A 14,788-nucleotide genomic window follows, 5' to 3' on the forward strand; every position below is an offset into this window, starting at 1 on the left:
TCGGCGGCGAAGGTCTGCCGCCCTCTGTTTACCACAGCCGAGGGGGAATTTAAATTTTCTTTTTGTAAAGTGATAGCTGCAGTTGAATGACTTGAGACGGCTACATTTTTAGGAAATTGCGAGAGAATCTGAAGTTTCCATTAATGGCAATGCTTAGGGGCTTCTTTCCCAAAGGTTTTTATTAGGGAACTATTTTTCCTTTTTAGAAAACCCGCTGCGAAAGGCTAGCTCTCTAGTTACCTACGTGGCTCGAGGCTAATATCTTTCGAAGTTAATGAACTAGTTTTAAGATCCAGAGAAATTATTTCCCTGAAAGCTGATTTAGACAGTGATCCACCAATGGTTGGAGATTACTGTAGTAAGTGGTATTTGACCAAATCACAGCTAATCAAGATTTAATCGCTTTTAGGTGGAGGAAGGAAGCGTTCGGTGTAACTGGACCTTACTTCCACAGACAACACTGTTGATACAATAATGTGTGGTAGTAGAGTGGGCAGCACACACTGGAGAGCTAACAGGATGTTCTGTGTGTGACACTCTAGCAGATACCTGGAACTGAGAATTCTTAGTGTCCTTTTGTCCCAAAGGTTTCAGTCTCATCTAATGTCACTTTTAACTCAGATGACTTTCGGATTGTTTGGTTATTTTGCTTTCTTCCTTAAGTTTGTGTATTTTTACATGTGTATTTGATGACTTGGCATTTTCAGCTACGTAAGTGTTACACATCTCCTTTCCTCCTTACACCAGCCAGAGATAAAGGCAGTAGAACTTGAACTTGATTCCATCTTAAGGTCATAGGCTGCTTTTCAAGAAGAAAAGTTGAGTGGGTTGTCACAGATTTTTAACTTTTGACAAGGGTAGGTATATGTTCATTTAGAAAGAAAAAGATCACCCCCCCGCCCAAGTTCCTCCTCCATCACTTGACAGGTTTTCAGCCTATAAATTAGTATTTTAGTTTTATATTTCTTACGGAGGTTGAAAGAGTAGCTATAAAGGGAAAATAGTGAGAAATGATGAGTGTGCTGGAGAGACCAGGGAGAGAAACTTTTTTGGAATTTAAGGAAGTGTTGTATTTTAGAAATGAACAATTGCTTAGCCCAGACACTTTGGGGAGAAGGATTAACTAAAAACAGAAACAAAATTTGGAGGACTTGGTGAGAATACAAGCACATCTCCATGTGTTTCACCTTCATAAATACTGATTTTGGACTTCAAGGAGCCCTTAGTGGCTTAAAGTATTATTACAGAAGTGGTGTTACGTGTACATTGTTGAAAATTAGAGAAGCAACTATAAAAACACATTCCTACCACCTAGAAATCAGCATTGTATCGTTTTCCAGATATTGTGTATATGTTTGTATGTATGTTTTAATCGGAATGAGTCATACTGGCTCTACAGTTGTGTAGGGAGTTTTTGCTTTTTGGTGTCCCCCCCCCGCCCCCATTAGCAGGCTTGTCTCTTATTGGGAGATATTCAGATTTCCTCACTCGGCCCTGAAATATAACACAGCAGCTTTGTCTAAAACTCTGTCCAGTCAGAGACCATTTATTACATCTGGTTATTTCCCGTAAGTAGGTTTTAGTCTGTGTAGTAACTTTGACAGAACCTCTGGCATTGAGGAGGCATGCCTTTGGAATCAATCATGACTGGATTTGAAAGAGTTGGAATTAAACTAGCATTTTATTGTAATTTGGAAGTCTTCAATTTGGAGATTATTTGTTTGAAAACTACTTTAAAGACATTTGCGTGATGTTTTTATCCACAGACTTGCTGGAAAAAGAATTATCACCTGTTTGTGTTCCAGTACTGAGGTGGTTAGAACAGCAAACATCAAGATATACCCTGAGAAAACCATAATTCAAAAAGAGTCACGTACCAAAATGTTCATTGCAGCTCTATTTACAATAGCCAGGACATGGAAGCAACCTAAGTGTCCATCGACAGATGAATGGATAAAGATGTGGCACATATATACATTGGAATATTACTCAGCCATAAAAAGAAGCGAAATTGAGCTATTTGTAATGAGGTGGGTAGACCTAGAGTCTGTCATACAGAGTGAAGTAAGTCAGAAAGAGAAAAACAAATACTGTATGCTAACACATATATATGGAATTTAAGAAAAAAAATGTCATGAAGAACCTAGGGGTAAGACAGGAATAAAGACACAGACCTACTAGAGAATGGACTTGAGGATATGGGGAGGGGGAAGGGTAAGCTGTGACAAAGCGAGAGAGGCATGGACATATATATACTACCAAACGTAAAATAGATAGCTAGTGGGAAGCAGCTGCATAGCACAGGGAGATCAGCTCGGTGCTTTGTGACAGCCTGGAGGGGTGGGATAGGGAGGGTGGGAGGGAGGGAGACGCAAGAGGGAAGAGATATGGGAACATGTATATGTATAACTGATTCACTTTGTTATAAAGCAGAAACTAACACACCATTGTAAAGCAATTATACTCCAATAAAGATGTTAAAAAAAAGACATCAGGCACTGACCAAATACAAGTCAGGAGTTGAGGAGGAGACGTAAGAATGTCATGGTTCTGTTTGCTTTCCTTCCTTTCTGTTGGGGAAGCTCTTTCCTCATTTAGTGATGCGGGGCATCTGTTACAGTCTTAATGGTCTGTCAGAATTTGCATTATAAACCCAGTTTTCCCACATGGTTAATAACAGTAAGACATCCTCTGGAGGAAAATATGACATCTTAGCCAATATCTTGCTTTTTATTTGGATTGGAATTAAAAATTGTTCAAACAGTGGGAGTTATACCGGTTAAATTTTTTCCTCCCCTCCTTGTGCAAGCCTGTGATAGCTAGAACTGTCACCATGTTTAACGATACCTTAAAAAAAGAATTTATTTTTTTCAAATGAAGGCTGGCTTTGCTTGGAATTGTTAGTTTCTTAGGTGGTGTCAGAAGCCTGGTAGGAACCTTAATTGGGAAAGTTTTAGTTCCTGAGACAGTAAGTTGTTTCCTTGAATGTTTTAGTGTTCAGTCTATTTTGTCTCTTTTCAAGACCTGGCAGCACTTTATTTGGTTATGAATTAAAATTTGGACAGTTAATATGTTTATTATTTGTAGTATATAATATTTCAAAAAGTTGAGACTTAATTGAAACAGAGTCTTGCCATTTGCCTGGTGTACTTATACGACAATATTGTTCTGTGATTGTGAGGGGTATATATTTTGATGTTTTCACGGTTGGTGGGCTCTGATGGAATAAGTTAACTCTGCATTCCTAACAAATGGAAGAGTGGCCTTGGAGGGCCTTTTTACCTTTGAGTTGGAAGTGGCATCTTGTCTTTAAGTTTAGCTAGGGTTAACTGTCATGGAGCAGAGAGAAAATCTAGTCTAAGAGGATATTATTGATCCTGACTCCGGCCATGTTATTGTGGCCTGGCCTTATCTAGCCTAGACCTTGAATGATTATTAAGGATGTCTTCCTCACCTGAAAGCAACAAAAATAGATTGCCAGAAATGGAATGGAAAGCCTGGTCTCTGGGGAAGAGACTGGGTGTTTCCACTTTTGAGTCCTTTATTAACTCTAGAGCAGTGGTGTAGTATGTGTGCCTAACAAATGTTCAAGTACCAAGCTTTTGATGAATGTTCTAAAACACGTCAGATATTAACTTTTTGCTTTTGGTTCTTCAGGTAGAGTTAAGACATAATAAGGTGACTGAGGACAGTTGAAGTAAGTTCATTTTTAAAACTTCAGGTTCTTTTGGGCTTATTTGCTGAAGGAATTAATCCACAGTTTTCTCTTGGTTTGAAAGCTCTTCCAATTGGCAGTAATATATACTTTTTAATATTGAGCATTTAATGTTTGCACAGGAGGTTTTAATTTGAAAATTCATGACAGCTGCTAAGACAGTTTCTAAGCAGTTAAGTGAAGGTTTCATGGCTGAGGGTCCAAACTGAAGAATAAAAGAGCATTTTTTTTTTCTTTTACTCCTTACTCCAGGGTAAGTAAGCAGCAAGCATTGGCAAGGTTAACAAGTTGCTGGAGTTTGAGCTACCTGGTTCGCATTTGTTTAGCACAAAGTACACATAACATGGTTTGAGGTTTTTCTTAATGACTCATGGTCATTTTTATAAGCATCAGTTATTTCAGTGTTGAAATAAAATGATGCACTTAAAGATGTGTAGGCTGAGTTCTGGTGGCTTGTAACTTTTTTAAGGTCAAGGACACTTGAGTTCCAAAACCTGTGGAATCTCTCCCACAGAAAAAGTGAGTTGCACCGAAATTTGCATGTCATTTCAGGGTTTGGATGAATACCTTTAAGTGCGTCCTGGGATTTCAGTTTAGCATTTAAATTCTGGTGACTTCTTTTTTTGATTTCTCTCTGATCCTTTTACATCCCTGTTAACCATGTATTGTAGTTAAAATGCCTGTCTAGAACGGTCATTTTTCTGCTTATTGGTCACTGGCTTGAAAATCAGATAAGCATGTTAGAAGTTTTTATAACTTAGTGTACACTGGCCCCAAGTAGGAGCCTCAGGGGTTTTCCTTTGAGAAAAATTCATGGGTTTCTTGGCCTTTATTTAAGTTGTTTAGAGCACCACCACCACCACCCCGCCCCTCCCTCTCACCCCCTTACTGCCAGTCTATTGATTTATAGCAGGAATCAGTAAACTTTTTTAGTAAAGGGCCAGATAGCAAATATTTTAGGCTCTGTGGGCCTGACGTCTCTATTACAGCTGTTCAATTCTGCCATTGTTGCGAAAGCAATCGGTGGACAAGAGGTAAATGAATGAACGTGGTGTCTCCCAATAAAACTTTATTTACAGACAGTGAAGTTTGAATTTGGTATAATTTTCAGGTGTTCTGAAATGTTCTTTTGATGCCCTCTCCCCAAACCATTTAAATATGTAAAAAACATTCTTAGCTCGGGGCTGGACAAAAACAGGCTATGGACCCCTGATTTATAGTCATGCAGCCTTACTATATTATATGTACTTATAGTATATACCTGTAGTATAGTATAGTGATAACAGCATCACCTAGTCACCAGATTGTCTCTGCTGGGGCTGAATTCCCTTTCTGATAGGAATCTGAAATAGCAAGTTGAAATCAGAAGTTTGTTTGATAAATATGAAGGGAGTTGGCTAGTCTGAGGGCTGTGGCTCTTAACTTTTTGATTCCTAGATCCCCTCTGGGGATAGGATGTGTAATACAGGACCCTGTGTACCTAGGAAAGCACAGCTAGGGAGTCACACCCTCCAAGGGGACCAGGCCAAGAAGGGTATACATTTATAACCTGGGGATATACATTATAACCTGGGGATATATCCAGAGGGAGATACATCCAGAGGAAGATAACCTCTCTCCAAGTAGGGTGTATGTGTCACCGATCAGAAGTTAATGCCAGCTGCTCAGAGGACTCCTACCCCTGTGCTGGTGTCCAGGGAACTACTGGTACACTCTCTTTCCAGCCCTACCTTTTGTAGGCTCCACCAGGCAAAATGGCATTTGCAGCCATATTCCCATCAGCTTCCAGGAAACCGTGTTTTCAAGTTCCAAGTTAACAGACTGTTACTTAGTACCTTTTAGTTGTCGGCTCCCTGGTAACATGTAGTCCATGGCCTTAATCTTTGAGATGACCTCTTTCTAAATCGCAGGAGGTGTCCAGGAGCGGGAAGCCTGTGGTTCAGGCGCTGGGAGGAGGGTGGATGGCACAGGAGGGCCACCCATCTCGGGAACTGGTCTTTGGTTCAGCCACTGGCTTCACCCTAGACCTACCTACCTGTGTGTCCCCGCTCACGCTGCTTAACCTCGCCAGCGTTTATTTATGTACTTGTCTTTTTAAAGTCGGGCCAGGTAAATGATCTCTAAAATGTTTTCTAGTGCCGCAATTATGATTTTATGGGTTTCTTTGGGGAGGGTTTCCTGTAGACACAATCCATGAAAAGGGTGAGACTCTTCAGCTTTCGCCTCAGAGAATAATACTTTCCAGACCTTGTTGGTAGGCTTTGAGACTGTCTTATGTTTCCATGACCATAATAACGAAACTTGTACAATTGTGATGAAATGTTTGTTTTCATACGTAATTCAGATGATGTGTAAATGCAGTTTTAAGTGTGCCGTCTTGGTCTCCTAATGTACAACACTGGGAGTCTGAGTTTTTTTTAAAAACAGTACTTTCAAAATTTTTGGTGACTTAACATTGTTAGTGGTAACTGATAGTTTCTGACAACCGGCTATAATCAGGGAACAAAGTTCCTCAAAACAGCTGCATTTCAATCTGTGCACAGTGTAATTGTCATTAACTGGTTGAGTCTGGTTTCTGCAGAAGCTGCTTTGTATATCCTGTATAAGAACATCTGGTTTGAGCATTTAAAAATCTTTTAAAATTACGCTTTATCACTTGGCATTTATTGGCTTATTCTTCCAAGGGTAGAATAAGGGGTTGTAGACTCCTTTCCATCCTTATCCTTACCTTGATTCATTCAGAATTATCTCCTGCTAGCTAAGTTACACTTAGTTTTTTCTAAAGTGTTATTCTTCAGTGAAGTTTTAGAGTCTGATCTGAAGATGTGCTTGTGTGTGTGTTATAAATTAGAATTTGGTTCAGAGATCCCAAGAATCTATTCTGAAGAGTTTGGTCTTAGTTTTTTCTGGTAAATTGTCAAAAGAAAAGTGTGAAAAGAGGACCTATAGGGCAAATAGGCTTTGGTTTTCATTTGAATTCTGACTAATAGCAATGTGTTAAGGAGGATTCTGAAGTCATGCCTGGGTTTGCGGTGGGGGTGGGGGAGGGGGGGTGGAGAGTGACCTAATTTATTAACCATGCCTGCCTGCAATGGGTAGAGGAAATAGTGTGTTTGGTAACCATCTCTGGAATGTAGCTTTTTTTTTTTTTTTTTTTACTTTTTTTTCCGAAATAGTACTGCTCTTAAAGTGAATAGGAAGTTGAGTATTTATTCTTTAAAGGTAGTTTAAACCCTAGTTTTCCTGTCTGGCTTAGTTTTTCTAATTGCATATGTTTTTAGTGACCTGCTACTGGTGCTGGATATTCTTATGTTTTGAAACCTTTACTTTTGAAGTAAATAGTGAATGAGTGATAGTAGCATTTTACAGCACTATCCTGTTACCTTTTCTGTTTCTTCGTCCTGTGCTATTTTATCAGGTATTTTGAAACAAGACAAGCCTTTGATACCCCATCTCGGGAAGGAGGTGGAATGTATATAGTTTATTGATGGTTGCTCATTTTAGGCTGGTGCCTGCCAGGGGCCAAGAAGTTGTGTTCCCAGCGTCTTCTATAATGTGAGGAGCAGGGAAGAAAGGTTTGGGGTTTTAAATCTTTACTATTATAAATAGCGTAGTACAGGATCATGGTAAAAAATTAACAACATGTAAAAGGTCATAAAGGGAGGTAAAAGTTCCCAACCTATTCTGTTTGGAACACTTCAGTCACATTTCTCAGAGATAAACACTATTAACCTTAATGTTCTTCCAGAAATTTTCCCTGAGTATGCAAGCATTTGGTGTATATATTCTCTTCTCTCCTCTTTTATATGTAAATGGACTGATATTTCATTCCCCCCCCCCCCCCCGCCCCTACAGTTTGCTGGTGTTTCTTTCTTGATATGTCTTTGGGATCTTCCATATCTGAGCATATAGATCTAACAGAAAGGAATTTGGGGTAGATGGAAATAGGGATAGAAGCTCAGGATTGGAGGCCAACGTGCTTGATTGCTTTTATTGTTTGGGGTGAATTCATTTACTCTCATGTAAAGGGAAGTTAAAAAAGATACATTACAAATACAAGTGATTGGAGTGTTTTGTCATGACTGCTCTTTAGGTACTGACTCTAATTGAGTCATCAATTACAGAGACCTGGGAAGGGTTTAATAGATTGTTCTAGGACTCATAAGCAGAGATTGGATTATTTATAAATTGCCAAATGGGAGCTGCCTAATTCATTCAGAACCACTCTTACTTATAAATTCCTTAAAATCTTGAAAAATTGTTTTATTAACTTTTAAAGTCTGAGTTTAAAAATAATTTATAAAGAATTTATGGTGAGCTAATGTGTTGTAGCACTTGGACTTTATTAGTAACATTCATAGGAGTAAATCTTATAGTTAAGATTATCTGGTCAGTTCTTAAAATCTTTTCTTTTGGGAGAGGTGGTTGATTATTGCTAATATAAACTCTTTTCTGCTGAATATTTTCAAGTATGATGTCTTTGCAAAGGTTCTATAATAGCTTGGGCAGCATTTCTTTTTTATAAATTTGTTTATTTTTTGGCTGCGTTGGGTCTTCATTGCTGTGCGCGGGCTTTCTCTAGTTGTGGCGAACGGGGGCTACTCTTCGTTGCGGTGCACGGGCTTCTCATGGTGGTGGCTTCTCTTGTTGCGGAGCACGGGCTCTAGGCGCACAGGCTTCAGTAGTTGTGGCTCAGGAGCTCAGTAATTGTGGCTCGTGGGCTCTAGAGCGCAGGCTCAGTAGTTGTGGCGCACGGGCTTAGTTGTTCTGTGGCATGTGGGGTCTTCCCGGACCAGGGCTCGTACCCGTGTCCCCTGCATTGACAGGTGGCTTCTTCACCACTGCGCCACCAGGGAAGCCCCCTTTAAACACATCTTGATGTACGACATTATAAAGGACACATTTTTAAAAGTTCCGTTTTTCTGGGTTGAAATATTTAGACAAGGTTAAAACTTTAACATTTAATATCTAAGCAGTTTGTCAGTTAAGTCAAATCTGTGACTATCTTTTTGACCAGATATAACCCTTTGGTTAAAGTGAGAAATCTGGGTTTGAGTTACAGTCACACTAGTCTTTTTACGCTCTGAGCATATGAATTAGATAGTGTTGTCAATTTGAAAACTTACTACCTAGGCGATTAATGTTTGCTTTAAAAACTGAGGTAAGAAATCAGCTGGATTTCCTTCACATTCATTTAGGGATAGGAGATTACTGTGAAGTATAGGTCATTATTATATTTGGGTATTTTGTTGCCTTGGGTACTGTATACTTCATAGAAGACAAAAAGAAAGAAGACATATTAAGGAAATGTAAATCATTTTTTATAGGGGAGGTAATAGTCTATGACCAATAACTTAGCAATAAAATTATCAGTTGCATAGTGTTTAGAAATAATATTTGAATTGTGTGAACTTAGCAAACAGAACTAGCTCATTATAAAATACCTTTATCTTTATGTAAGACTACTTGGTGTCTGAAAATACATTCTTTAAAGTACATTTTTATATTATACATTTTCTAAATACATTATAAAATGTAGTACATTTAAGTATTAGATCATTAACTTTGACAGAGAATGGAAGGGCACCTATAAATTTGAAAATAAAGTAGTGGAACTTACTCCAGTGAAAGGTCATTTAGATATTAAAGTGAAGCATTTTAAATTCCATAAAGCGGAGTGAACATAGGATACAGTTTATGTACAGGAACTCAGTCATTCATCCTATAGGTTATTTTAACACATAGCTAATCTAATACATTGCATTAGGTAATACATAGAGAAGTAGTATGTAGAGGTCTTTAATTGAACTTTAATTGAATTGAAGTTCTAGAACTTCTTGAGAGTGAAATAAATAAGAATGAAAACAGAGTGGACAAAACTGATACTTTGAAGGAAAAAAACAGCCTTTCTGCATATAAACCATAAGATAATTAAAACCACTAGGGTGTAGTCCTTATTGTAGCCGTAGAGTTTATGGCCTGATAAATGGTCCCTGTTCCACCACAGAGAGTAATTCTAGTGACTGGACAGTTTGTTTTCCTCACAGCTGTCTTCTTCCCGGGAGTAGCGTTGAACAGACATCCTCAGATTCTTAATCATCTTACTCCTTTGTAAAAGCTCTTCTCCCTTTGTCCTCCAGGCCACTTCCCGTTCTTTCTTAGGTTCTTTCTTAGCTGGAGTCGCATGCCAGTCCTGCCTCCCGGGTGCCACACCCAGGTCGCTGAACTTGCTCCCTTACAAATTCCTGAACCACTTGGGGATGGGTTCCTTCAGCTGATGGCTGCTCTTAACTTAGGGCCTGCTGACTTCCCCCCCGAATTTCAGTCTGAGGAAACTTACATTTGAAGGTTTTGAGGTACCTTGCCGTCTCACATACATAGCCCATGTCCACTATGATCCATGCATCCTGTAACCTTTATAGTAGGTATCACACTGAGGCTACTTATCTACTTGCTTACTGTATCGCCCTGTGGGCCATTCCGTATCTTGTTCACCATATTTCTGGCATCTAACTTGATACAGTTGTAATTGAATTACTATATTAGCTAATCCACTACATTTTAACCCCTGCGACAGAAGAGGCTGCAGGAGAGTGATCTGCATGTAGGATGTTACCTGTGCTTCCTGAGGAGATGGTGCTCTGAGCAGCTGCCGTTCGTGCCTGGTTGTCTTGGCATGTCCCTCCGTGCTGCCAAAGGATTGTCGCTTCACTGATGCAGCCAGGGTCTTTGGCCAGTGACTTCCTCTTACTTGGTCTTTCCAGGCAATGTTCTGATTATAATCAGGCTTCCTAGGTAATCTTTCGCTTTTTGGGCAAAGTCCCAAATGCCCAATAATTAGTGTTTTGTCTGCCTAGCTGTTATGCTCCTCATGGCAAATGGACACTCCGGGCTCCTATAAATTGCATCACTTTGAGCCAGTTTTGATGAAATCAGACAGGATGTCAGGACAAGCCCTATTGAGGACTGGACCCAGAGTTCTGGGGGTATCTGTTGTAGCTGCCCTTTGAAGTCTTGTTTTGCTCAAGACCTCTCTCTGTGATGTCTTTATTTCACATTTAATTCGAGAGAATCTCTTTTCTGGAACTTACTGTAACCTTTTAGAGACACGTATATAGAACATTTAAGTGATAATGCAAGGCAGGAGTTGATTGGCTGTTAAAGAAAATAGTACATTAAAAAGTAGGGTGAAAAAGTTCTAAAAGAAGGAAAAATGTGAAATGAGTGGTATAGAATGTAAATGCTTTTAATTGGAATGGTTGACAGGGTACTTAGTGACTTTGAGCTGTGCCCTGGAGAAGAGGTGGGATTGGGATGGATGGGGGCGGGGGAGGAAAGGGCCAAAGGACCACCATCAGCAGAGACTGAGGATGGAAAGAAGAGGTGTTTTCAAGGATAGAAGCCAGGCAAACTGGTTACAGGGGCTTGTTAGGAGAGATGTTTGGGTAGAGCAGGGAGGGGCCAGGTGGTGGAAAACCTCTGAGTTTCTGGCTGGACCCATTTGCAGTGTGGAACGGAGGGAGAGATTGGCATAGGGAACAGCTCGATGAGGTCACCTCGTAGGATGGTTTAATTTGTTGTAACAATTGGAAGGGGTAAAAAATTGTGGGCATGGAGAACGGAAGGGTGGTGCCTAAAGTGATCTTCGGTATAGGTGGCTGAAGACCTCGTGGGGCAGTAGGGGGACTGGGAAGGGTCATACGTTATGAAATGACAAGCCTTGGCAATTGAATAGAAAGGTAAGAAGGGATGAGTATTAGTAAATAAATGAGCAAATAGCGAGATTCTGAATGTGAAGTTGCTGCACAGAGGAATATGCTAGGTTATATGCATGTTAAGTATTACAGCGTTTTGCCCAAAATGTGCTGCTGCTTGTTGTTACCTCCCCTTTGCTCTTCAGGACTCTGGCTCAGAATCTTTCCGACTCAGTCAAGCTGTGTTTCTGTAGAGTCTTGTGTTTACCACTGTCGAGCATTAAGCATACTGAATTCCTGTGGACTTGTCTGTCTTCCCTGCTAGACCAGGAACTCCATAAGATCAGGGGTAGTCATTTTGCTCCAGCGCCTCCTAATATATTAGGTATTCAAATGTTTGTGGGATGCATTATATATGCAGTTATATTTTCTTGCTGCTTTCTCTGGAGTGTTGCAAGTAGCCCTTTTAATTGATTATTACTGATCCTACTACCACCTAGATAATAATCAGTGATTGCCCTAAATGATGCTAAGGGCCCTCTGCTTTCTCTCACTGGCTTTCATTGGACAGATGTTTGCAGCATGCAACCGCTGTAGTGTCTGTCTTAAAGATAGTCACGTGTGTGTACTTGGATTTCTTGGTGGAGTAAGTAACCCCAGGTGAGGTACATCAGGCTGATGTCAAGGATTAAGTACGTTAGAGCCCCAGAGGAGGCGATTCTGGCGTGCGCTCACCCCGTTCCTGTACCAGGTTCCCTGGAGAAGTACAGCACAGCATTCTCAACCTTCTTTACTCAAGATCTTTTAGGGCTGGTGAAAACGGAATTTATTAGAACAAAAGTACTATTTTTACTCTTCTTGCGTAATTTTGCATGAGAGTATGTATGTGTATTTAGGAACATCATTCTATTTTGGTCAATGCTTGCATTCTGCATACAGTGACTGAAGCGCGTGCTTTCTCTGGGAAACTGTGGAAAGCTAGCAGGAAAACATTTTGATTTTAAAAGATTCTCCGTTTTCCAAACTCTTCCCTTTAGGTAAATGTTAGCTGTCCAAGTCAATGAAGCTGTGACCAGCGTTTGTTGCCTCATTTCCAGCTGGGGACCGTTCGTGCGCTTTCTCAGCCTCTTACCTTCTCACAGTTCTTACACCCGCTCCTCAGGTGGGAACTGCATTCTTCTTGCCCTGCTGCTTCACGCTGTTACTTTTAAGGAATTCCTCTTCCGGTAGCACCTTCCTTTTCTTTTCTTCTTGTTGTAAAGCTCTCTTGTAACGTAGGCCCTAGGGAGCTGAGGCTGAAGCTGTTGCTGGGAACGAGTGGTCTTCGCCTTTCCGTCCCCTCCTTGTACGTCCTGACAGGTCCGGAGTGGGAGCAGGGGTGCCTTCCAGGAGGCTGGAGGAGGGTTCAGCTGTCAGCAGTTGGTGTTTTGGCACATGGTGACAGGGCGGGGAAGATAATCGTTTCAAGAGGGGAGGGGGCCACGGGAGTGTGTTGTCTGCGGAAGTTTTTCCGGGGGTGGGCCTGCCCCAGGCCGAGTTGTAGGTTGCTGGGTGTCAGAGTTAGGGGTGAACGGGGCTCTGCAGCAAAGCCGGGGAGGGGCAGTGAGGGTGGACTTTAGGACTGTGACCCCGCCCATGACCTGAGTGAGGACTCACGTCCCGGGCTTCCTTGTGGAAGTTCTTTTAATGATTTTGGAAGGATCATTTGGTAAAAACACACAAACTTTTAACGGGTGAGTGTCTCATAAAGAAAATATAAAATAGAGATTAGGAGCCTGCATATTTGAGAGAATCATACAGGTCTGTTTTGTAGGTGGGAGCAGACTGCAAAATGGGGTGCTTTCTGCCTTCTTGACTTCAGCTTTACAGTTCCACTTAGAGTGGACCTTTGGGTTTTTAATTTCCGACTTGTTGTAGAACAGTTTCTGTCTTGTTTCGAGCACGGTGGTTCTCCACATTGTTTTTCCACACCATTCCTGCGTGCCACACTCTTAGAAGCTCATCGCATTGTAATGCTGTGATTCCCAATGAGGGAGAGGTTGGGATATACTTTTTTGAGGGGCTGGATGGGTAGGGAATGGATGACCAACCGTACTTTGACTTGGAAAGCCCTCCTCCCTCATTGGGAGTCACTGATCTGGCAGTAAGATCAGGGCCCTAAAGATGTCGAGGTGATCAGTAGTTTTAGTTTGGAAGAGCTTTTCGGATTTGTTTGGAAAGCTGCCCTGTGTGAATATAACCTCGAGTTCACCTGTGTAAGTTCAGTGACTGGCCGTTCAATCTCGGTGCACTGCCCTCTTTCCTAAATGCAGTCTTTCTCTCTTCTGTGGTGCTGGAGGCCTGTTACCACCTGGCAGGCGTTGGCAAGGTGGGCTGGGTGTCTGCACGAACTGCTTTCTTAGTTTGGCTGAGTTAGGTTGGACAAGGCCTGTAAGGAGTTGGGGTGAAGGGTAGTGAAATTGGATTTGCAATTAGAAGTTCCCTGCTCACAATGTGACCTTGGGTAAGTGGCCGCTTTAGCCTGAGTTTCCTAATGAGTAAAGGGGAGGGGTCTGGATCCCAGTGAATCACTGAGGGGTTGGAGATGACCAGAGGATACATTTTGCATTCCCAGTTGTCCCGTTGGTTTTGTTCCTAGGACTCCAGGTACTCAGCTTTTAGGCTTCTTTTAGCAAAATTTGCCTGAGAAGCATCATCATGCCCAGCGCAGCGTAAATATTCACACGTCCCGGCACAGCCCCATCCCCACGCATACGCACACGCGTAAAATACGAATCTGTCTGCGGTGAGGAAGCCCTGTGCTCATTGCCAGGGGTTTGTTCCTGCAGAGCCTGCTGCCAGTCCCCTAAAGAGACTCCTGGAGTAGTTGTAGTGATAATGTCACAGGAACGAGAGAGAAGGCCTGGCACCTTGGGGAGACCTGCTGATATGTGACTTCTCCACTCCTCCCCCTCCTTTTTGAACCTGTTCTGTTAATAATTGCACCTCATTATGCATCTTTGGTCTTTTTACTGCTTACGATTCAAATGCTACTTAAAGCCGATTGTTTGCTTTTGTGTGCTGTAAATCCTGGGCTGCCATCTGAAGCACAACTTGATGATTGTGTATTATCATCTTGGGTTAAGTGCTGTCTCATTGCCTTGCAGGCTGCCTGCTCTTTCCCGGGGAGATCATGAAACGAGGTCGCCTTCCCAGCAGCAGTGAGGATTCTGACGACAATGGCAGTAAGTCCTGCTTTGTTGTTCTTGGAACCTGCCAGGGTTTGGGTCAGTGTAAAAACATGGTTCTTTAATGTAATGCTTTAAATAGCTGAGGCCCTTCGAATATCAGGGAGGTCAGCGAAGAGCTGAGGCCTGAGAAACACATCTGAGTGTGATAC

At 41.5% G+C, this 14,788-nt stretch overlaps 1 protein-coding gene across 7 annotated transcripts in view; it reads left to right on the plus strand.

Annotated features, from left to right (window-relative positions):
- The window catches only part of JADE1 (jade family PHD finger 1), a 195,737-nt gene that overhangs the window by 140,945 nt on the left and 40,004 nt on the right, over positions 1 to 14,788 (plus strand). For all 7 annotated transcript variants that reach the window (XM_060148709.1, XM_060148708.1, XM_060148714.1 and 4 more), the window contains one exon: positions 14,556 to 14,633. In XM_060148709.1, the coding sequence (XP_060004692.1) occupies positions 14,582 to 14,633 (52 nt within the window). In that variant the 5' untranslated portion in view covers positions 14,556 to 14,581. The remainder of the gene's footprint in view (positions 1 to 14,555; positions 14,634 to 14,788) is intronic.

This window comes from Lagenorhynchus albirostris, chromosome 4, assembly GCF_949774975.1.
Source record: "Lagenorhynchus albirostris chromosome 4, mLagAlb1.1, whole genome shotgun sequence".
Taxonomy (NCBI): Eukaryota; Metazoa; Chordata; class Mammalia; order Artiodactyla; family Delphinidae; genus Lagenorhynchus; species Lagenorhynchus albirostris.